The sequence below is a fragment of the Micropterus salmoides genome, unplaced genomic scaffold, assembly GCF_014851395.1.
Source record: "Micropterus salmoides isolate LMB-PRFRI ecotype aquatic unplaced genomic scaffold, ASM1485139v1 Ms_hic_scaffold_15, whole genome shotgun sequence".
Lineage (NCBI taxonomy): Eukaryota > Metazoa > Chordata > Actinopteri > Centrarchiformes > Centrarchidae > Micropterus > Micropterus salmoides.
In genome coordinates, this window is record NW_024040596.1 from 22,592,389 (window position 1) to 22,617,334 (window position 24,946).

Sequence of the window (24,946 nt, forward strand, 5' to 3'; positions counted from 1 at the left end):
GACTCCACAATGCATCATGCAGTCCCTCTCAAAACTGGATTTCTTGTATACCATCTACATGCTTCTCTCATCAGCCTGCCTTGAGTGCTCTCCCCAAGATGATACGACAGATATGGTTGGTGCGACTGATTCACTGCAGGATTATGCTGCTGGTGGCTAATATCGCTTTCAATCTACTGCTAGCAGAAACATGACTGGGCTTCATCTGCGATATGAACGCCTCTCTTAATATTCAGCGTACATTAATTGCCTCTGTAGATATAGTTAAGACAGGGATGTTGACACATTGATGCCTCTGTGCAATATATCTGTAGATGGTGCAATGTACAGAAGTGAAAGACACCAGTTGCAACATTGGCTGGATCACCTTCAATCAAGGCACGATTAGCCTTGTTATTCCTCTTTTCCCAAGAGGTTCATAAAGATTCTGTGCTGCGTGGGAGGTGAAAATAAAAACACATTAGCCATCAAAATTCAACAGCGGCAATCTTCATAGTAAAGCTTGGGCATACTTCAGAAACATCCACATTTACACATCAATAGAGGGGGCTTTGTGAGACGTATTATAATGCAGAATATTCAGACAGTGGGCAAGGTACTTTGAATCTCAATGACATTGTGCTTGGGCAGAATGAAGGCAACAGGCGAGTTTTGTGAACGGTTGGATGCAATTATTCTACATGAGGATGAGGTTCATCTTTGCATTAAAACAGTTGTGCTGAAGAGCACTACACGCAATGACAGTGACATAACCGAGGGTCCGAGGAAAGAGCAGGAAGCCAACAAGGTCGCTGCACTTTGAATAACAGCACATGGAAAAGCCATTAGAGGAGACCTTGGGCTATCTCTGGATGAAAGGGCAAAGCCACCAGTGAAGCAGTTGCCAAAAAAAAAAAAAAGGAGCTTCTAATGTTAAATATGGGCAGAATGAAGTGAGGGCACTGTGGGGAAAACTATTTACAGATTTACTATACACAGAAAGTGCCTTATCTGGAAAGAAACATTTTCTCTTTTAAGCAACAACATGCCAGCCAGGTAACAGAACACACGTGTTTTTATATTTAGAGAGGACAGTACCACATGTAAACCAACATCAGCACTGCATAAAAAAAAGCTGCCTCCTCATTCATTCAATGATTGTCGCCATGATAACTTTACAGAGTTGTAAATCATGTCTTGTAATATTAGAAGCTGCTGTGCAGTGTTTTGGTGTCTCAAAGCCCTTCAAACTCATGGATCAATGTCTGAAAATGGTCTTCATAGATTGCATTTCAAATCTTCTCCCTGGTACCTGCACCAGCACCTCCCACAAAAAATCTGTCCCGGAGTTCTTTTAAATACAGGATCTTCGGTCAAAACGCTAGTACTGGACATCTGAGTGTTTTGGTGCCCCAACATTTACAGGTCCGGACCTGTATATGCTCACTCCTAGGTCCACAAGGGTGCAGAGTCAAGCAAACAGGATGTGCCGGAACTGAGTGGAAATAAAGCAATTTATGCTTCATTATCCTTCCATAGGCTACATAAGTTGATAATGTATTAAATGGTGGAACATTCGAATAAACTTAATGTGAGGATTGTGTTGTATGTGCATTGTATCAAGACAGTAGACGAAAAGAGAAATTAATTGGAGAGGATGGTTAAAGTATAAATCAACAATTATTCATTTTAAGATGCACTAAATAATTTAACTATTAGCTAAACTGCAGTCCACAGGCAGCCAGAAGGCGTGTCACAGGCTATCAAGCACTGAGTTTACTGTCAGTCTCTGGTACATGCATGTGGAGAGCCCAGAAGCCATCTTTAACATAAAGGTAACAGTTGTGTAAAAGGAACTGGTCTCACCTTATATGTATCACCAGCAGTTCAGTCAAGTCAAGTCAGTTGAATATACAAGAGAGGGCCTTTCCAGACAAGGCCATTTTTCATAGCCCGAAATTACAAATTTGTCTGAGAAAGCTTTAAAATATACTATATATGACACTTCTTTTCATCCATCTTTAGGCCCTTGATTTATATACAGAAAACAAAATATTTAACAGGGAAGAAGCAGAAAAGAAGGATAGGCAGAAGGAGAGAACGAAAGATGGGGGAGGATGTGCAGACCAACAGCTTAATCCATATTTTACCAGCCAAATTGCTAAAGGCAAGGCAGATTCACGAGTCAGCGCAGGGTCTTCAGCCTCTCGAACCAGTTTCCTTTGGGATGCTGCTGATCAACTAACCAACCTCTTTACTGAACATGCCGATTCAGCGGTTTTCAGGATAATCCTTCCTACTGCTAAAAATATGCTCCAGCCTGAGTCCTAATAGTCCACGGTAAGGTCGTGGGCATAAACACCCTAACACTCGCAAACACACAAGCAGAAGCTGTCTACAAGCTGTCAGGTAGGGCAGCACGAGGCTTTCAGTCTCATTAACATTCTTCATCTGGCTTCACATCTCACACACACACACACACACACACACACACACACACACACACACACACACACAGGAGCAATCTCCTCAGAGAGAAACATATTCTGCCGGTAAAATGTCAGTGCCTTCACTGTACGGATGGAAAATCTAAGAGAACAATACTTCAATACAATACTGGCGAGTACATTTTTGAAGAAAAGAAAAATGCTCTTGGCCAAAAATACACTCAGTCACAATGCAATTTCTGTTTTTTACATTTTTTTTTACACTAATAGGGCTGTGGCAATGGGGTAGTGGATAAGGTAGTGAGAGACCCGGGTTCAATTCCCCATTGTGACACATCCACCAATGTGTCCATGAGCAAGACGCTTAGAGGTCTGCTCCAGAGGTGTGTAACGTCTGACTTATATAGCAATTGTAAGCATCAGCTAAATGACTAATTACTTATGATTACTAATAGTTAATTACTTTAGGGCTAGCCATTGGAAGATTTTTTCTTTTTTCTTTTTTTTTTTAATTGCTGCTGTTTGAATCTGTTGTGTCCGTCGGCTAACTTGCTTTTTTTGAGGTTTCATTGTGATAAGATCAGATCAGGTGATAACCAAACCTGTCACAGCGTTAAATACGTTAGAATATATATTTTTAATTAATTTTACTGTGGAATTAGTGGTGGGTGATGTGGATTATATCATTTATTCATTGTAATATCTATAATTACATGGTAAAATTTGATTTAATGCAAAATCAAGGCACTTCATCACATTGATGTAAACATTTTGTAAATTCACTATTGCCATAAAGCAGTCCTTCTAAATGATTTGCAGCAACACAGTGCAAAACTGTTTAATGCAAATAGAAATGTTAAGGCAAGATTTAACCCCCTTATAAACTGTACACCAGTCGACACATTTCTACTTTCTTGAGGTATCCATTGTAGTATCACCACAACAGTGTATATCCACTTCCCCATCCCTCTATGTGCAGCCAGTAGTCATCACTACTGCAGCAACAATGGCATAATGCCTGTCTGGCTTCCCACCATGTGTTTATTGCAACGTACAAACAAGGCAGAGATCTGAATCCATGTCTTTACAGTTGTTGGTACAGATGTTGCCCTTCACCACTCATGATGGAAACAATATATGAATGTTTTGCCCATGATAGAACAGGCTGGAACATTAGAGCATGTAGCGTAGAAGAGGTGCAGAAAAAAAAGCAGGGTTAGAAAGGGTTGTTAGTGAAGTAGAGGGAAAAGGTTTAATGTGGATGGAGAGTGAGCACAGCTGGAGCCTGTCTGCAGCTTTACTCATGGTTACACCAGCTGATGGGTGGAGAGGTCTTGCATTGAGGGAGCTTTTACCCTGCCACAGGCTATCAGCGAGGTTGTGCTTTTTTATAAAAAAATAATAATAAATGACTACACTGACAAGAAGCTGCTGCTGCTTGCTGAGGTCATTTCAAAGTAACCAGCTGCATCTTTTGTCTGACTTACTAGAAACCTGCCTTACAATCACTTAACCCACAGAGCTGCAAAGCCCGGTTTCTAGGTGATACTAGAGTTATGAGGCCTGTACTGTAGCAAGCAGTAAACACATGTCAGGTCAATTTAGAAACATCTTGACCCACATTTTTAGTCTGATAAAGATTTTTCATAATGATGTACAGTATAGAGGCAATATGTTAATTCTGGCTTGTGAAATTATTAAATACTAAAGATTAATACTAATACTACCAGACTAATAAACTTAAACAGATTATGCAGACTGATCCAGATAATAGTATTAGGGGATGAAGGCCACATTAGAGAACGTTACACCTCAGAGGGAACACAGACATTAGAAATGCATACTGAAATGTTTCAAGTTTCACATGTAAACTGTTAAAAAAAATTGGATTTTGGACAATCATATTCCGTACAGAACACAACAACTTAAACAGCAGAATAGAGATAATTAGTGTGTAGAATACAGGAGTCTCAGTCAGGTCATTTTTATGGGTTATGATCTCAATTTTAACTTCCAATTATTCAATGTATCTATTTGTATTCCGTTGTTTTCCTTAAGAAAAGTAGAATTTAAAAATGTGAAATTAGATCATTTACATGTAATGACGTCACCACAAGTGAAAGTGCATATGAAATGGTGATCAACATGTGATAAACTGTTTCACATTTCACATTTTGTAAGTACTCAATACAATACAACACAGTAAAATACTTTTTAACAAGTAAAAGTTCTACATTTAAAATCTTACTTAAGTTAATGCATTACATAATTTTGTATTTTCAGAGTTACATTGTTCTATATTATAGAATTAGATTATCAGCATATCACTGCTGTTGGGTAGTTTAATTAATCTCATTTTATCAGAAGATCATATGACTTGCCTATAAAACCCAAATTTAAACTAACTATACTAACTAACTAAAGCTGTCAGATAAATTTAGAGCAGTAAAAATATTTCCCTCAAGTAAAGTACAAGTACCTCAAATTTGCATTAAAGTACAGTACTTGAGTAAATGTACTAACTTATCATGGTGAGAAACATTCCTAACCAAATATCAAACTACTAATCCTTACAAATCTTTGGAGGTCTGCACATCAAGTGACCCTGCGAGGCTTATCAACCTCAAGGTTGAGAATCTCCCAGTTCTGTCCTTCACAGCAGTATTTTTTTAGGCAGCTCTGTGTGTGTGTGTGTGTGTGTGTGTGTGTTTTTACAGAATGTGTGTTTAGTTGAAGAGCTCTCTCAGCCAACCAGCCCTTCCATCCTTGTCAGACTGACAGAGCATAGATGCTAAGCGCTTGTATTAGCATTTTATCAAGTGACCTTTCTGCTCTCCACTTTGCCAAAATAAAAACTGTTTTCTTTTTCACTCCAGCCTTCACTTTGCCCCAGTAAAGACACATTAAGTAGCTCTGTATGACCCAAACTTCACTACATCACTCAAAACTTGGGAAAGATTGCTCTCACTCTGAGCAATATTAACTGTGTCTCCGAGTATGCAGCCATATTTTCAGGTTGTGTGTACATGCAGCATAAACAGGCATAATTAACTGTTTCACCTCCAGCAGCAACATTTCTCTTTTGTTCTCCCAGGGGCAGTGTTAGTATGCCACAGCTGCCCGATTCTTAATTACACCACTGGTAATTAGTGGTTGTCCATAATTGGGATAGGGACTCCAGACTGTCATCCACACACAGTGCCCTTTGTTGATTGTATTCATTGGTAAAAGGGGGAAGATGGGTGATAGTCTCTCTCACTCACTCACTCACTCACTCACTCACACAGTCAGTCATGTCGCCTTCATGAAGCTGTTCATGCAGCTATGACTGATGTTCTAGCAGGACACAAGAGGATGTGTTACAGCTTATCCTGCAAGCAGGATGCGAGAACAAAGGAGGTTCTCAGGGGACAATGGGTTCGATGTACGAGGTTCAATGCTGCCTCGAACACACTCCCATTATCATCATTATTTAGCTTACATTATTGTGTTTGACCTGAATTCCAAACTATAAATCTCCAAATGAATCACCATCAACAACCTTGACATCAGGGATGTCTTTTCCAGTGCATCACTTGGGCCAGATTTTTGAAATGGTACTTGTTATTTTTATGCAGGTGTAATCACTTTGCTCTTGAAGCGAGGTGGCATTCCTTTCATCAAGGCTGAGAAGGCTGAGTTCCTTTTGACTGACATCAACAGCAAGGTGGAGGATTTTTAAATACATTCTCTCTTCTGCTTTGTACTATTTAAAAAAATGTTCATGTCCCTCTATGTAAAAATGCTACATAGATCTTGAGATGTAGAACACATTTCTGGGAAGTCTGGGGTATAACAGATTCAAACCACGATGAGCTGTGCACCCTCAGAAGACTCAAGTCAATAAAAACAGCTGGAAGCGGTTGCAGTGTACATGATAGGGCTGGGTGATATGGTTGAAATCATCCATTCATTACCTACAAACGCTTATCCTGTGGAAGGTCATGGGGTCTGGAGCCTATCCCACCCCTTTTATATACCGTCTATGATCCCACCTTACACTGGGTGAGAGGTGAGGGACACCATGATTAGACTGCCAGCTTATCACAGGGCTGACATAGACAACCATTCACACTGATTTTAACCAAGGGCCACTGCACTTATGGCACTATGGTTTAAATGGATATGAAAAATATTAATAAGAAAGTAGAGATTGAAAACAAACAAAAAATCTTTTTCCAGAGCTTTCCACTGCATTTCCTCAGCAGATGGAGTTTACTCAGTTAAGTTCAGGTAAGATATTTTGCTCAAATAACTAGGAATATTTCTCTGATATTTCTATCATAATATGGCAGATTAATGCGTAATCACTTGTAATTGATGTTCAATGCAATGATCTATGTCCCACTGTTAAAAATAAATCACTAATTTGGACATATGATCATCATGAGAGGATACCACTGGCTTTTTATTTATTAGCTTTAAGAGCAGTCTCTTGTCCGCTCAAAACATGAAATACAAAACAGACAAACCCTGTTCTCTGTGTCATGATAGATTATGATTATCTGTGTGTTTTTGATCAGTTTGTTGGACAGTGTCATCCAAGGACATATGCTAAAATCTTGATATGTACTTAGATTATGAGTATCAGAACTGGTCATTTTTATACTGTGCAAAAAACAGCTCATAACATATGACCTTAATCCTTTAATGACCACAGTAATGACTATTACTTAAGTTCTAAGTAATTGGAAGTCAATGGACTAAAGAAACACCTGATGTCAGCCAATAAGTTAATGGAAGGTACTGATACTCTGTCCAGCCAAGCAGATCTTGTCCCAAAACAAAACTGGTACATTACGATGCCTGTCACAAGTGTGTACATTAGCATTAGAGGACCCTGGGGGCCTTAGGATACCTGCCACGCATTTCTGGTGGCTTAGCCTGATAGATCGACCTGTCTCATTAAATCTAGTGTTATTGACCTGTTTGGCTACGTGTGTGTGTGTGTGTGTGTGTGTGTGTGTGTCCGTATCTAGCAGGAAGCTGTAAAAGTCAGCAAGTCCACTGCTTGACCTTTATTCACATCACCTCACTGATTAAGTCCATGTTGTACAGCTAAGATAGGAATCCATGAGATTCTACAGTGTGGGTTCTCCCACTGAGTTACATTAGGCCCCATCCACACAACTGCTACTACTACTGAGACCTTTTGTTACATTTGCACCTCCCATTCGGACTAAAATAGCGACAACGAAGACCTAAAACAGAGAAGTTTGAAAACGCGGCTGACTCTGTTTTTCGTTTTAAAACTCCGGGTAGCATTTTAGTGTGGACGGGCAAAAACGGAGAACCAGTGTAAGTGAACGGCCACTAGATGTGCGTTTTCAGTCATTTTATTGTAAATTTATTGTAGATCAACAATTTTTTGTTTCATACTGGGTTTAAAACGCATATGATCTCCGTTCACACCAGCATTTTAGCAGTATATCTGAACTGATCTCCGTCAATAACGACTGTAAGTGTTATTTGCAAGAGCCAAATGTGAGCATCTGCATCATCGTTTCTAAAGTCCTCCATTTTTGCCCATCCGCACCAAAATGAGTTTTAAAAGAAAAGGGTCTGCAGTGTTTTCAAACCTCTCCGTTTTAGGTCTTCGCTTTCGGCGTTGTAGTCTGGACGGGAGGTGCAAACATAGCAAAAGGTCTTCGTTTTAAAACGCAGTACTGTGGATGGGGCCTTAGTCTGTCTGTCTTGTTCAGTTGCAAGGTGACCCAGAATAATGCACATATACTGTATATATATCTGCAATGTTGTTCTTCAATTCCATATTTATATATTTCCACATTTATTTATGTTGACTGTATGTTTGTCTACGTGTAGCACCTTATCACCACAGCAAATTTGTCGTATGTGTAAAACACTACTTGGCAATAAAACTCCTTCTGATTCTGAAAGAAAAAGGCCCTGAGAGCGAGGTGATTTACAAACCTCAGACATGCGTTATGTCTTTCAATACTTACGATATCCAATAAGTGCTCTAGCCAGGATTTATAAGTGCGGAGTTTAAATTCCCCAACACAACATCCCACTCCTAAGAAATGTTTGGTTCTAGCTGAAATTAAAGATTTATTTTTACAGCCGTTTTTCTCTAAATGTTTTCTCCCTAAAAGATGATTTAAAGGTTATTTTTAAGGCCTCTCCACATTGCCAAGAATATAATTCTACATAATTCAGGTGAAGAAAATACTGAACCTAAACTTAATTTTTTAATTAAAGATTTTGTTTGTTTGTTTTATCTAATTTAAAATATGAAAACCAGCCTACTATGTAGCCTATAATGTAGTGTGCATTTGTCAAATGTAAACTCCTCAGCAGCTGGTTGCATAAACTGTTCTATACATTTTAAAACAGCACTAACTTACCTAAGTGTTAACTAAGTCCAGATGAATGCATCACTAAATTAAAACTAGTTCATATTCTCGTTTCTGCTTAAAACCCATACACACCAGACATTATGCAAGCTAAGCAATAACATGTTTGAAAGTGCACAAGTACATGTCCTGTGGGGGATGCTTTTGTGAGAGCACCCATGATAATCCAAATGGTTTTCCAGTCATGTGACCCTCATCTGGAAAGGGAAAAAAGCCTCCAACTAAGTCAGTTTTCATCAACTATTTATGTGTAGAAGCACTGAGGTTCATTATACAGTAGTTTCCATTCCTGGAAAACAAAGAAACTGCTGCTAGTGCAAATAGCACAATTTTACCGTATTCATTAACATTATCTGATTGCAGTCTGGAAGTCAGCCAGCCCTCCCATCAGCCCTAGAGGCATTTCCAGTCATGGCTTGGATGCACCTGGCTGCTGTCATCCCCAAAATGTTGAACTGAAGGACTCCAGGGAGTATATAGGAGACTCTAGGGACTCCCCAAGGGAAATAAGCAATAACAACAATGCCTTACTTTCTCATTTACTAAATAGCATCACTTAAAGAGAACAAAAAATAAAGAGTCATCCTTCATGGATGCATGGTTTTACATTCTCCATATCGACCAACAGGAATCTCCCCAGCTGAGTTTGTTTTTAAAGAAATCTGCAGACACCACAGTTACAGTCCCATAGGGCTGTTTGATACTGACGACAGTGTTCAGGCTGTCGAGACAGATCCCAAAAGTGAGCATTGTTCAACCTGACAGCTGTTTCCTCTCCTCTGATTCAGGTAATGATGTTAATTTCTTTAGTGTGGGAGTCCGACACGTCATTTCGGGTACTGCCTGAGCTTTTGGCTACAGAAACCAATCAATTAAGATAAGTTCTCATTCGTTTTTAGATTATTTTATTAGTCAAACTAAATAATCAAATGAAATCTGAGGCAATTTGTTGCTTTTTACCCCTTTAATATCACTGTAAATTTGAGGTTGACAAAATAATTCCACCACGGGTGCCATTTAGTACCTAGCTATCAATCAAATCACACAGTCTTTCTCAGTAGGTAAAGTGGAAATGCAAATGTTTGAATTTCTTAAAAAAACAAAACACTTTTTGTCCATGTTGGCTTTAAAAATGAGATTTAAGGTTCCTTCTTGAGCTTCAAAACAGTGGTCAACAAAATATCTCACAGCAAGGTCCATTGTGACAATACAGACGCCTACATCAATATGTCTTCCATAGTTAATATATCTCTACATATCTGAGGTCACTTTGGGTTCTGTGAAGTTGTGATCATTTTTGTCTGTAAATAAATTAATCAATAAATAAATTATAAATAAATTAGTATATCTGCAGCTCTTATTAAGACCACACACATTGCCAGTCTGTTTTCCATTTTTTTACACACCAGCAGCTAAAACATTAAGTAAATATGTAAGTAGAGATGCCTTAAATTAAGCCGGGATTCTGTAGCTAACCTGTGTATAAAGACTGCTAATTGGGGGAAACATTAAGCATGTAAAGGTCAGTGTAAAATCACAGCTGAGGACAACAAATCCCTACAAGAATTGCAAAATTGACTTGTAAAGCAAAATACTCAACCAGGCATCCTCAGACCGGTCTGTGTTTTGATTTCATAACGAAATACAATTTCTGTTGCGTTCTTGAGAGGCTAGGCTACTTACTCAGAGTTGCTTTCTGGGCGCGTTCACCTCCGTCACATCAGAGAGAAGAAGTCCCGTTTCTGGCTGGATTCAGATCCAGATAGCAGGTTGAACATCCGTCTCTCCTCGGATTGAAGGATCTGATGTGAGTTACAGACCGGGACCCGTGCACACCGGACAGTAACGGCACCGACATAAAATCACACACCGCTTGACCATTCATTTATTCTCTGTCCTTCCCTTGTGCTGGTTTGTGATATTTTACCGGAGGATCCCGGATCCACGGCCTCTTTCCTTTGCGGTGGTCTACTCCTTGGGAACTGTGCTGCCTTCACGCGCTGCTCGTAAAATCAATACTCCCTGTTTTAAATTCAGATCAACGGAATATGTCTTCTTTACAGCTTGATAGTGTGATTTCACATGTAATAAAAATAGAACATGATGTGTTGGTGTTTTTGGCGGCTTTGTTTTTGTCATCCTGTTTATCATCCAACTTTTGTTTGGCAAGTCAGTTGATTAACACATCAAGAAATGTGCGTTGTCCAGAAAACTAGAGGTGAACTGTCTTATCCAGGTTGTCAAATAAGTCATGTGACAAAATCTTAAAGTAATAAATTGATGAATGGGCTTTTGTGTGGCCCCGAAATTGGAAACTTATCTATTAGGTTGCTCTTTTAAAAAACATTTTTTAATCAAACAGCTCAGAGTCACTTCCATGCAATCCTGTGAGAGTCCCATATACCGGATTATTTCCTTTTTTTGTCAGCAATTTGATTTATTGATTGCTGTCGGGATCAACAAATATGAAAATGGCATATTTCTGAAATAAATTACATACCCGAGCTTTAACATAAAGTTCTTCCCGCAGTAGCCATGCTGTTGTAACATGCTGCTAGTTAGGATTATTATTAGCGCAAGTATAGTTTAGGATGCTAAATCATCAAGGTGCTAACTGCTTGGTGCAGTTTTGCATATAAATACAACATAGTTTAATTTTATTCATAAAGGCAAAATTTGAACTTTTTGGGATCTATAATACATTTTTGGCCCATCCATGCTTTGCTTGATTGTTCATGTTGTGATTTGTCTAGTAATTTCCGATTGCAAGTGAAGGCAGCACTAACCATAGGACAAACGCTCGCTCTCTGCTCCTGATTGGCTCAGATGAAAAAAGCTGGCTGTGGCCACTCTCAGACAATCTGACCAACTCTTCGGCTCCCCTCAAGACTGAAAATGCTGAGAGCCGAGATCATGGTGGTGGCCACAATTATGTGGCTCCCCATGATTCAGTATGAGTCAAATCTGACCCTGATGTGTCTACTGCTTCTCTTCTTTTCTACACTGAGTATCCAAAAATAGAAACCTATGTACATTATAATAGATAAAGTGCCCTATATTATAAAAACATTAGACTGAAGGTTCATTAAGTAGCTAAATAAAAAGGAGAAATAAAAAGTCATCATGAGGGCATGTTTTCTCGCATATAGGAGCATGTGGAGGCTGACTAATTTTCCAGCAAGAAGGGCATCCTATACTGTATTGCGTTTTCTCCACTGAAAGGGCACCCATTACTGCTCTTCATCACATTTTCTCCACTAAAAGAGCACCTTAGAGGGCACTTTGTCACATTGTCCAGCAGATTTTTAAGGTAGGAAGGGAACTTAGATTTTTTAAGTGGAACCTGCTTAAAATTATTTACAGTTTATGCATGAAGTGTAATTCATTAATTTATTTCTATAACATTATACGCCTGTATTAATAGTATGGTTATAAGCTTGCACACTTAACAAGTGAAATGTTAATTGTATGTAGCCTAGCAAACTGCTTTATGAACTAAAGAGTCTTACTCTGTGCAGACCGGAGCTGGCATCTCTCCCATCACTGCTACTACCTTACAACCGGGGAACTCTCTATTGTGGCTTGACCACAGTATTGTGAATTTGCGGATAGTTGCTTGGAAACAGTAAACCTTGCCTCCCACTGTCCAAGGCCAACCACAGTAACTGATATCATCTGAGGACAGACACTGTTTACCTCCATCCATGGAAACGGACCCCTGCTGGTTTCTTTTCACAAGGGATACCTATACAATGAAACAGGAGTCCTGGTCTTTTGCAACTTGTCTTGGTCATTTTTTAACACGGCACTGGCATCTTTAAAATAGGAACTAATCACAAAAAAATTGGAAAATCAAGTAATTCAATTCATGTAGAGTGTTCAAAATTACCTAATAATGTTTTATTAATCTTTGCTGTCCATTTCTGAGACCATTCCTACATCTTTTTCTTTATACTAGATTTTCCTTACAGCTGTTTTACTCTAATCCCTACCCTAACTAGAGGTCAAAGGTTGCAGAAGTGGCTAATGTCTGTTCAATACCTCTTCCCTCTCTGTTGTTTATTTCTATTTCACAATTCCCAAGACAATGTGATGATGACAAATTGGTGATAACACACTTGTGTAATCTTGTAAGATGTTGTAAGATGTTGATCCTTTAATGTTTGAAGGCAGCAGAGCATATGGACACAGTAAGTGCAGACAGGGCGGGGGTTTAAGGCTTAGGAATCATTAACAGTTTAAAGAAAGGAAAAGAGATTATTTTCACTGCCACAAGGCTCATGGAGCTCAAAGCCCCTGCAGTCTGTTGAGCTTGAAACTGAAGTCAGTAAATGTTACTGCAGCAGTTCATTAGTCTCTTGCTGCCAGACATTCAGGACCTCCACTCTGTGTTTGAGCTATTCCAGCTAATTCAGTAATTACGTTAACAGCTCAGCCCAGTGATGCTGCTAATTTAGATAAAGGAATATGTTCAGTGATCGACAGAAAAAGTAATAACATGCTTTTATATACTGGCACCTTTCATAAGGTTGCAAAGTGCTGTACATAATGAAAACAACAAACAACAATCTGAATAAAAGTGTGGGGAATTATGAGTAAAACATCAAAAAACACAAACACCAATAAAAAATGACAAGATTATAAAAAACAAAAAAAACACTATAACACATAAAAAAGTGATGAATGTGAAAAATCTTAAAATAAAAGTAGGTTTTCAAAAAAGAAGATACAAAAAATTGGCAAAAAAGAGAAATGTAAATTGACATTCCATGACGTTCTGCTCAAACACAGGAGCACTTTCAGAGCAAGACTCATCCCCCAAAATGGGCCACAGTGCACCACAGGAAGTCATTCCTGCCTGTGGCCATCAAACTCTATAACTCCTACCTCTAAGTGGCTGACACACGGGCCCTTAGTTAGTTATTAAACTAGACCTTATTATCTGTTTTTGTACAATATTATCTGTTTAATAATTAATGTGCAATATTCTCTGCTGTTATTCTGCTGCTATTTATTCACTAGTACTGTTCTACCATAACAATTTTTTAATAATGTAAATATTGTACATACCCACACTCCTTTATATTTTTTATTTATACTCTTATATTTATATATTCTTTATTCTACTTATTCTACTTTCTATTATTATTTCTATTCCTTATGCCTTGAGTAACTGTGACAAAATAATTTCTCCTTGGGGATCAATATGTTTCTAATTCTGGTTCTGATTCTTAAATGAGATAGCATAAGCCACATATTCATCTGCTGACATTCGGTAGATGTTTAACCAGGAGAAAACATACATAAGAGCATATAACCACAGTAAAAGATATACTGACATTTCTTTGAGAAATTCCAAATCTTCAAATCATGCCAACCTGGACCTGTTTTAAACAAAAGCTAAACAAACAAACAAAATCTGTTTTCAGCATTATTATGGTTTGAAAGGATAAGTGGAGAATGTTGAATGAACTACAAGTATCACACATGTAAATCTGAAATAATTATGATAAATTATATTTAGCATCCTACTTGTTCACATTTGATTGAGTCTAACAATGATACCGCTGTGCAACAATCCATGCTATGTGAATAGTAATTTTTTTAGAAGATGTAACTACCGGTATACAAAAACTTTGGATCAGATTAACAATATAAACTGGTTGTGTAGCACAATGCATCAAACTGCGCAGGTCATAAAATGCTGATCATAATAGTCAAGAAACCATGTGATATTTGCCCTGAAGCTGCCCTGTCATTACGAAATCCTGATTGACCGACGTTGAATCAATCAGACAACAGAACGGTCCACTTGACCAATCATAACAAAGAGGAGGCGGGTCTTAACGGTACCAATGAGGTGGCCAGCGCTTTGCCATACATGGTTATCGGGTAAAAAGGAAGCAGAAAGTTTACAGCTCATGAAACTCTCAGAATGAATGGAACAGCGTATTCCAACTTTGACAATCAAGAACATGTCCTGAAATTGGGAGAGACTTTTGAGAAACACCCTAAAAGTGCCTACCATACGGTGCGATGTAAGTGGGATTTCGAATCACTATGCTTTACAGTAGCTAACAGTAGCATGCTAGTTAGCTTTTTTGCTAAAAATCCGAAGGGAACCGTTTGACGTTTAGCCAACTTAGCAGCCTCGTCACTCCTTTTGTATCTGTCTGATGTTGACACGGTTTATTAAGCTGACAGTTCTCCATGTTTGTTGTCTTCATAAGCTCGTTAACCTATATTACAAACAATTGATGTCTATTTATGTCAAAACGTTAGCTAATGTTAGCATTGCGTCAATCTGTACACTTCCTCCATCTGGTGGCACCGGTAGGCAACTGCAGCAGTGAGGGACCAACTGTCGTTGTGTTTGGATAATATCAAAGTCCTCTAAAATGTCTCTGATAATATCTACAAATAAGAAAATGCAACTGAAGTTAATGTTGAGCAGATGATATTTATGTAAAAGTGTATAATATGTACAAAATTCTCCTTTTTCATATTTGTTTTTTTTGTCACAGATGACTTCAAACCAGCCTCCATTGATACAACATGTGAAGGGGATCTTGAAGTGGGCAAAGGAGAGCAAGTCACTATTACTTTACCTAATTTAGAGGTCAGTGTGTATGTGTGTGACCTTTTACTGTGAGCAATAAAATGTACAGATTATATGATCAACGAATGTTTTTACAAAATACGAGTAATATAATGTGAGACTTTATTTTTGGTGTCTGGTCAAAACTCTCTGGTGGAAAGGACACAAATGTCTCCAGCATTTCCAAAAATCCTGGCCATAATCCTACCTGTTTTCATGTGTTTTTTTGTTTTTTTTTGTTTATTTTTTAGGGTTCAAGTGCTCCAGTAACAGTCTTCAAGGGATCCAAGAGACCGTACATGAAAGAATGCATCCTCATTGTGAACCATGACACAGGAGAGTACAGACTGGAAAAACTCAACAGCAATATAGCTGTGAAAAAAACCAGGTGGGTTAAGAAATTGCATACAAATGATGTTACTACCTTTTCTTCTCTTTCTTCAACACATTTTACCATTTGTTATTTGTATTCGTGTTTCCATCCACATTTTTAAATGTGCATATTAAGCATAAAAAACCTGAGTAAAAATGCCAGACGTTAATATTAAAGCCATTTTATAGTTAAATAGTTTTTGAGCTTGACTGAGAAAGAGAAACATAGACTGTATATAAAGGAGAGTCTACATATCTAAAATAAAACAGGCAATGTACATTTGTCACAACCTCTCATGTGCTGGTTCACATTTTATTTTACCAATATTTCCAAAATTTAATTTTAAACTTGTGCAACCTCTTAATAGAAACATTCTGCATGTCTTTGCTTGTATTGTACATGTGTATTTCCAGGGCTGAGGGCAGCAGTAAGATCCATTCTCGCATAGAGCAACAAACCAGTCGCCTGAGCCAGCAGATGAAGAGTAACAATAGCAGCAGTAGCAAGACCTCAGCCAGCTCCAAGAGTTCTCCCCCCAAAGAGAAGACACCCCCAGCATCCCCCATGGACGACATCGAGAGAGGTAACATGGCTTAAGGCAGAATATCTTCAACTGTAGTGACTTTTATGAGCATTTCATAATTTTAAGTACATTCTCATCTAGGGGAAACCGTTACTCTGCTTGGGTCAGTGATTGGCATTTGACTGCTTGGGTTCCATAAATTGGGATACTTGTCACACGTGTTTATCTTTGTTTGCTACTGTGTACAGAGTTGATGGCAGAGGCGCGGGTCATGGATCAGCTTAGCAGTGGCGACAGCTCCTCAGATTCGAACAGCTCCTCATCCTCTAGCAGTGACGACAGCTCCAGCAGCAGTGACTCAGAAGATGAACGGACTTCTGCGCCACCCTCGGCCCCAGCCAACCCCAGCATGCCTATCATCAACACCAGCGCCAACACCAACAGCCGCCACCAGGAGGGTGGAGGAGGACTCATGAACACACTCAGTGAGTAGCCCTCTCAGACCCGTCTGAGGGCCAGGTTTGCGTAATTAAAAACTTGTGCAAACGTTATCACCAGCAAATTAACTTGTAAGCTGATCTACTTACGGTGTGCACGGAGAATGATGTCTTCAAAAGTGCACCTGTTGTTCATTTCCTACTTTTGCCTTAATGAATATGCAATTTGGGCTGTTTCAATTTTATTGTGCAAAGTAATGGGAGGGTAACATGCAAATACATTTATTTACTACACACAATGTGATCTAACAAGCCTAAAAGCAATTTCATGTGAGTTCAACAGCATCTGTATTTAATACGTTTGAAAGGAAGGTGCAAACCACCAAGTGTTGCGCAGAGATGGCTGCTGTTATCGTTGCGAAATTAAGTATCGTCAATCATGAATGACCAGTTGCTCCAAATTCAGTGAGCTAGGAGTTTGACAGTGTCAGCAAACAAATGAAAGCAGAAGCAACTCAATTTCACTCTTACGCAAACAGGCACTCATTTAATCTTCATCAGAAGAGCATGCTTAAAATATTAAAATAGAGGTTAATATGACATTAAATTTGAAGTTTGTTTGCTTCTGCATCAACATACTTCAAATATGTCACATTAATGTTTCATGATCATTTTCTTCATCAAATTAAGGACGATAGTGATGCCTTGGTTCAGAGGGATATGTCAGTATAAATCACAGGAGTTCACGAATGAAACTCTGTAGTCAAATGCTTAAAAGCAAAATTTATTTTTTTTCCCCCTGTTGCTACTATGTTGCACTGTATTACTGTAACAGTGTATCATACATTTGTCTAAAGTGGAAGATGCACCACAGGAATCAGAAACAGTCGGTGAAAAGAGATCACACTCCCTAACTGAATGACTGCTTGTTCCTTCTAAAGTTACAAAGTGTGAAAGAACATACTAAAATGATAAGAGTACCCAGTAAAATTATACAACAAAATACTGAAGAAATAAGCACGAAAAGGTATAGTTGTGTTTATTGATACATGTATACAAGCAAACTCTTCTTCTATCTACTTGTGTTGCAGAGAATGACCTCCAGCTGAGCGAATCAGGCAGTGAAAGTGATGACTGAACAACATGAGGATGTCTGCCTGCTTGTGGACCTCAGGAGGATTTTCATCAAGGAGTAAAGAAACAGACCTGTCACTGTCTTGATCCCATTATGTGTGACAGTCTTCTCTACATATCTGCAATTCTGCTAGGAAGCTTCAAATTTTATGTCACATTTCTCGCCTCATGATCTTTATTTTTTTGTGTGAGGACTGTATGTTAAAGAGATGCTTTAGCTCAGAGAGACGTCACGTGGCTGGTGTAAGAGAAGCAGTAAATTATGACAAAGGTATCTGTAATGTTTCATCTCACCGGATGCACATGTGTGGTTAAACTGACCAAGCATATCGGAGGCAGAATGACAGTGGCATTTATGTCGTGTAGACGGATGTTTCTGCCCACCAATCGGCCATCTTAAACCACCACAGGAGTTTCTGCATTTCAGCTTAGCAATATTAGGAAGTTTTGTTGTGCCTTAGGTCAGATGTCGGTTAATATCTTTAGTTCATTTTTCTCAGCTGCGTTGCATTATTCTCTGATTGAAGACATTAATCTGTCATAACAGAAATTATTATTATTATTATTTTTTCTTCAGGATGAGCCACACTGATAATACAGTCTTTTGTAGAGTTATTGTAAAGTTACATGGGGAGCCTGTTGCTTTGGATTACTGAAACCCAGCTGCAGGACAACAAAAACAATTTTGTAGCTGCATTAAATAAAATACATTTTTGGGCCATTTTGCCAGGGAACAAGCTGAAAACATCGGTGCATTATCTCTTCTGAAATGCTCTGTAGAGCTTATGGGAAACGTTGGGGTAGTAGTTTCATAACCACAAGAGACTCATTTTGCATTGCACCGAACCATTTTATTCATTGTTACTATAAAAATATTGATTTTTGCAGCTTTAAGAATTAAGATGTCTTCAAAACCTTGCTTATTGTGATTTCATTATATAAGTGGGTCCGATGTCTGGCAAACTAGTCTACTAGTACTCGGTTGACTCAGTTGGGGTCATGCTTTGTAGCTTTAAACCTGCAATACTTGAATCTAATTATTTATATTTCAAAATATACTCGACCAACGGTGAATTGCTTAATATATTTTAGATATATTTTAATAGCCAAGCAAGTGGAAGTACAAGTTAGTATGAACTGTATTGCATAACAAGCCAGATGCTTTGATACTGCACCTCAGTGTGAGTCTTTACAGAACTTCATGTGCCTTTTTGTTATTTGCCTCGGCCAGTAATAATGCAGGCCTTCTTGTTTTGTCACAAGCGCCATGTCACTGCTGAGCTGCCTCAGCGCACAGAAAGCTGCTGTTTTAAGTTCCAGCATTTCTTTGGCTTCCCAGTTGACTGATACAGCGAGAGACTGAGATGAAGAAGTCTTTTGAATTTGAAAAGTCAGTGTGTTTAGCCTTAAACAGAGTGATGTCATCAGAGCATCATTTGCAGTCTGAGAGTAATGTCTTTGTAGAAAAATAAAGATTTTAATAGTTTTTTTTTTTGTGCTTTGCATTATTTATATATTATTATTGTGCCACTGTGTGTAGAATATTTGATTATTTAACAGTTGTTCTAATCACACTACAGTTTTGTGATACTATCCCAAACTTTGCAGCATGCTTTAACTGCCATATAGAAGCGCTAAAGTCAGAACATTTGAAGTACCCATGTTGGCTTTAAAAGCAAATCCACTCCCATCTGTTGTCATTGTTGACACTGAGGTCTCCTCAGGGTATAGCAGGATATCCTGGATACTGTCTGTCTTCCTTTTTATCTTGTTTGTTTCCTTGGTTGTTTTTGTTCACCCTTATCAACACAGACAAATCAAGGCAGCATGGTAAAACATACAGCTACCATCTGGTGGCACGTTGAATACCTACATTGTCTGATGCATATTCTATTTTCTTTGACCCGAGTTGACCCGACCTGACAAGAAGAAACAGCACCTGCCTTTTGATTTGCTTGATGTACAGAGCAGTGGAAATGATATTTACAAACATTGCATCATTTCACTGGATTGCTTTATGTTGTAAGGCAGCAGATCCCACAGTCAGGGTTTTGTATTATATAAGTACAGAAATTCTACAGCCCCACAGAAATTATTAAATCACTCTTTGGTTGAACTATTCACATTCAAGAACCACATGTGATGAAGTGTCTCAAGTGACACTGCTTTGTGTTAGGGAGTCACAAGCCAAACCAGTTGTTGAGCTGTGTTGTAAGGTACATCTCCCATATACAGGTGTAGAGCAAAATATTAAAAGTGCAACCTAATTATACCATTTAAGTAACATTACCCCAACACACACACACGAACACACTACTCTACCCCCCCAAATAGAGCAAGTGACCTCAGTGTCTCCCTTCCTAGTGGTTTTGGTTGAAAGTCTGTCATATGTAGACAACTTACATAAACACCATGAGTTACAACTGACCATAATTAAGTGATAAAAAACAAATTCTGATGGTACATTGCTTAGATTTTCGCTTGAGATCTTGAGTGAAAAAACAACCTTAGTGATTGCGGGAGGGAAATTAAGTGGAAGGTGGGAAGAAAGTAGAAACCGATATAGATAGCGATATATAAGAGATGCATAATAAATGTAATCTATTATAATGTGATAATTATGGAATATGATACAAAATTAAAGTATTTGTAGGCTATATTAATAAATGTACTCTCACACACCACTTAATTAGGTACACCTCTTCAATTGCTTTATAACCCAACCCAAGCTAATCAGCCAATCACATGGCAGCAACAATGCACTTTGGCATGTAGACGTGGTCAACACAACTTGCTGAAGTTCAAACCGAGCATCAGAATGGGGAAGAAAGGGGATTTAAGTGACTTTGAATGTGGCATGGTTGTTTGTGCCAGACAGGCTGGTCTGAGTATTTCAGAAAGATTTTCACACAACCATCTCCAGGGTTTACAGAGGATGGTCTGAAAAAGAGAAAATATCCAGTGAGTGGCAGCTGTGGGGATGAAAATGCCTTGTTGATGTCATTACAACCAAGGTATGCAGAATACCATCTCTGAACGCACAGCACGTTGAACACTGAACAGATGGGTTACAGAAGCAGAAGACCACACCGGGCGACACTCCTGTCAGCTAAGAACAGGAAACTGAGTCTACAGTTCACTCAGGCTCACCAAAATTGTACCATAGAAGACTGAACACACGTTGCCTGGTCTGATGAGTCTCGATTTCAGCTGCAACATTCAGATGGTAGGGTCAGAATTTGTTGAACAACATGAAAGCATGGATCCATCATGCCTTGTATCAACGTTCAGGCTGCTGCTGGTGGTGTAATGGTGTGGGGGATATTTTCTTGGCTAACTTTGAGCCCCTTAGAACCAATTAAGCATTGTTCAAACACGACGGCCTACCCGAGTATTGTTGCTGACCATGTCCATCCCTTCATGGCCACCGTGTACCCATCTTCTGATGTCTTCTTCCAGCAGGATCATGCACCATGTCACAAAGCTAAAATCATCTCAAACTGATTTCTTGAACATGACAATGAGTTCACTGTCCTCGAACGGCCTCCACAGTCACCAGATCTCAATCCAATAGAGCACCTTTGGGATGTGGTGGAATGGGAGATTCGCATCATGGATGTGCAGCCGACAAATCTGCAGCAACTGTGGAATGCTATCATGTTAATATGGACAAAATCTCGGAGAAATGTTTCCAACATCCTATTGAAGGTATGCCACGAAGAATTAAGGCATTTCTGAAGGCAAAAGGGGGTCCAGGTACTAGCAAGGTGTACCTAGTGGTCAGTGAGTGTCCATATTTATAGCACAATTAAAAAAGAATACATTTAAGATAATAGAATAAATAGCACAGTATAAGAGTGATGACATAAGACAAAATGATTTATTATTTTAGATACCAAAATCTCTGAGGTTTCTCCAGCATTAAAATGCCTTCATCCTCGCCTGGTTATATAACTTTCTTCTCTGTTTATTCTTTTCAGACATTTTCCTCTTTTGCTGTCTCTCGGCCATCTCTCCTTCTTCAGAACGCCTGGAGAATGTGCCGGTGTATAGAACTCCCACTGCCCCCCTCACTCATGTGCATGAGGAACAATGTTGTGTGGCAAGGTCCACACCACTTTCTTTACAGAGCCAGGGGAAAACAAGATTTTTGGTCTGGTCAGAGCCAAGCACACACAAAACAGAGAGCTAGTAAACCGTGAGGAAATATTTCTGTATAATAATGTGTTGTAACAAGTTGTCTTTCTGACAGAAAAAACATAACATGTAACAACCTGTGTGGATTTCTTTGGTGGTGAAGAAATTTATCTTCTTGAACATTTGCCAGCTGCTGAAACTAAAATACTCTTAAACATTCTCAACCTGAATCCAAACTGTAGTTAGTCATCCGATACCTTCACTCTCCTCTGTTATTGTTGTTGAGTGTTCTTAAGCTTTCTGAACATTAAAATGCATTGGTTGTATTATAGAAATTCTATTCCCTCAGTAAGTATATTGAACTAAAGTTACCCGAGAACACTCTCTATTTCGATTACTGACCTGTGCGATAAATGTAAGTTGGGAGGTACTATATGTAGAAAGAAAAAGCACATTAATTATAGCAAAGTGCTGGCTTAAAGGTAAACATCAAAGGGGAAATGAGCAGGAAACATCATGTTTATATGCCCAGGTTTTCAGATCTCAATCACTGAGATTTCTGTCTTCAGCCAAACACAATAGAGGTGAGTGGAATTTAATTTGTTTCCACTAGCTTTTTCTGGAGCATTCAGTGACATGTCACAGTCCTCACAGCCTGTCTTTTGTGGGTGGCTGTTGTTCAATGAACTACTGTTCACTCAGTCATCGAGCAAAGTCTGTAGAAGACTGTCTGAAGACCGTGAGATGGATCTGGAAAAAGTTCAAATGTGAACCTCTGCTATATATTTTGAATACTATTCATTTTGTTGTTTGCATGTTTTTAATGTGCACAATGTCTTTCTTTGCCATTTCCAGCCATGGCCATTTAGGAAAGTTTGATGCTTTTCAGATGCTTTTGTTTGTTTGTCATGTTTGAATTTGCAGCGTTACCCACAAGCTGTCTTTTGAGAATGGTTAACAGTTAAAAAGATTCATTAGAAATTAGAAAAAATTATTAAATGTAACAAGTTAAATTAGTTTGATAAAGTAATTGAAATAGTTACACTAGTATTACATTTTAAATAGGGCAACTTGTAATCGGTGACCTATCACATTTCCAAAGTAACCTTCCCACCACTGCCACCAACAAAAACACCTTCACTGGGTGAAAATTTAGAAACAGTTTTGTCTTTCAGAAAATGGGAACAACATAATTGTGCAATGCAGATTTTGCTTGCCAGCTATAAAAGTCCTGTCACTATCCAAGGACTTGACTTTTTATTTAAAGAAACTTGTTATTTAAAGAAACACTTACAGGACCACGGCTACGCAAAAATCCAGTTAAAACATGTTAATGTTAATTAGCTAACGTTACCTAACCTAAATGCTCTCTTATTGCTGTTGTCTTTATTTACATATATGCCATTGAGGTAATCCAAAAGTAATGGAAAGTAATCAGGTTAGCCTACATTACTTTAATTTTGTGATACTTGGATTAGATTTGGCTACTAAATAAATTTTAACATAATAACAGGTAATTAGTAATTGTATCAGAGTACATTTTAAAAGTAACCCTCCCAACCCTGGTGACAATGTGACCTGATGCACTGGGGTGTAGTCAGCTAAAATGGGACGCTTTTTTGGTAGGCCTAAATTACTTTGTCCTCTAAGTCATTTACCAAAAAGCGGCTGACTATATCTGACTAAATCAAATAAGCATGAGATCTGAGATGAGAACATATTTTTAAAAATTGGCATGGGTCTTTAAAACGTTTTTTGTTAAAAGAATGTGAAAAAAGTATAATTGTTTTAGAATTATGAGAGTTTGAGTTAGCAGGTACATTAGCAGGTTCCCCCTGGCCCATTTTACCTCAACTCAGTTAAAATGGGCCAGCTGTTCAGGTTAAATGTAAAGAGAGCAACACAGTAATTTGAGCTGAAATAATTGTATTTTTTATCAGTAAACTGACATTATTGTCTTTGGAGTGCCACAGTAACAACACTGTAAATACATTTCATGCAATAAAAAGTTGAACAAACATTTCATTTAAAGATGATTGTGCGACCATGATCATGTTGTATGACTGTGTGCTTCTTATTTTATGCGTAAAGTAATTTAAAAATATTGTTTATATTTTGCATGAATATATGTATAGACTTATGAAGCTGTTTTGCACCCTTAATTTTTGTGTGGAACTTCTGTGTAAGAGTGTGTATGCACGTGACCCATTTTAAATTAAAGTAGTTAAAATTACTAGTCAAGTTCACTTACCATACGATTTCTGATGTTGGCCTACTTCATGTAACACTCTGCCCTGCCCACCAGAGAAACCTCAGACCAATCTAAACTTTTTTTTACATGACAACTAGTGTTGTAACAAAGCTGCAAGATCAGTTAGGCTATTGTGATTGGTTGTAAAATTTTACAGCGCTACCTTATTTGTATTTGGACCATTTTAGGCTGTTATGATGATGGCCCATTTTAGCTGACTCCACGGTCTAAGATGATAAACTTTGTCATTTAATCATTTATATTATCCAAGGTGGGTTAAAATCACGGGCAATTTATCTGAAGATACTTGAAGACGCTGCTTCTCATCCAAGAACCATTAGGCTACTAAAGTCAGAAATGTTCAAATAATTGTATAGTAAATTTAGCATTTAACTTCAATGGGTCAACATTTTGAACAAAACTTATGAAGGCGCAGCAAGATTTGATCCATAATATTTAAAATAACGCACATAACAACAGAATAAGGTGAAACTACATGACAAGATAGCTGTCTACACAGAAAACCACGTGGAGGGGAAATGCTGATTATTGTAAATGCAGCTAACTATCGACCTGGTTTTATATTAAGCTCGGACTTATTAAAGAAGTTAACCCTAATTTAAGTAGGCCTATATTATTATATGTTAGTAATCA

General features: G+C 38.3%; 2 protein-coding genes across 2 annotated transcripts in view; one reads left to right on the forward strand and one right to left on the reverse strand.

Moving 5' to 3' along the window:
* LOC119904423 overlaps window positions 1-10,808 on the reverse strand; it is a 60,440-nt gene extending 49,632 nt beyond the window's left edge. Inside the window, 1 exon segment of the mRNA XM_038721072.1 lies at window positions 10,523-10,808. The gene's annotated coding sequence lies outside the window, so the exon portion shown is untranslated.
* A 3,889-nt stretch (window positions 10,809-14,697) lies between these two features.
* Window positions 14,698-19,390, forward strand: eaf2 (ELL associated factor 2). The gene is made up of 6 exons (XM_038721074.1): window positions 14,698-14,877; window positions 15,364-15,458; window positions 15,689-15,825; window positions 16,224-16,393; window positions 16,582-16,818; window positions 17,862-19,390. Exons 1-6 carry the CDS (start codon window positions 14,775-14,777, stop codon window positions 17,906-17,908), a joined length of 789 nt encoding a protein of 262 aa, XP_038577002.1. The 5' UTR covers window positions 14,698-14,774; the 3' UTR covers window positions 17,909-19,390.
* The last annotated feature ends 5,556 nt before the right edge of the window (window positions 19,391-24,946 follow it).

Excerpts from the sequence above, each read along its gene's own strand:
- eaf2 (XM_038721074.1), top strand. The coding sequence starts at position 14,775 with ATGAATGGAACAGCGTATTCCAACTTTGACAATCAAGAACATGTCCTG. Across the intron at positions 15,459-15,688 it reads TTACTTTACCTAATTTAGAG|GGTTCAAGTGCTCCAGTAAC; the intron begins GTCAGTGTGTAT and ends TTTATTTTTTAG. Across the intron at positions 15,826-16,223 it reads ATAGCTGTGAAAAAAACCAG|GGCTGAGGGCAGCAGTAAGA; the intron begins GTGGGTTAAGAA and ends GTGTATTTCCAG.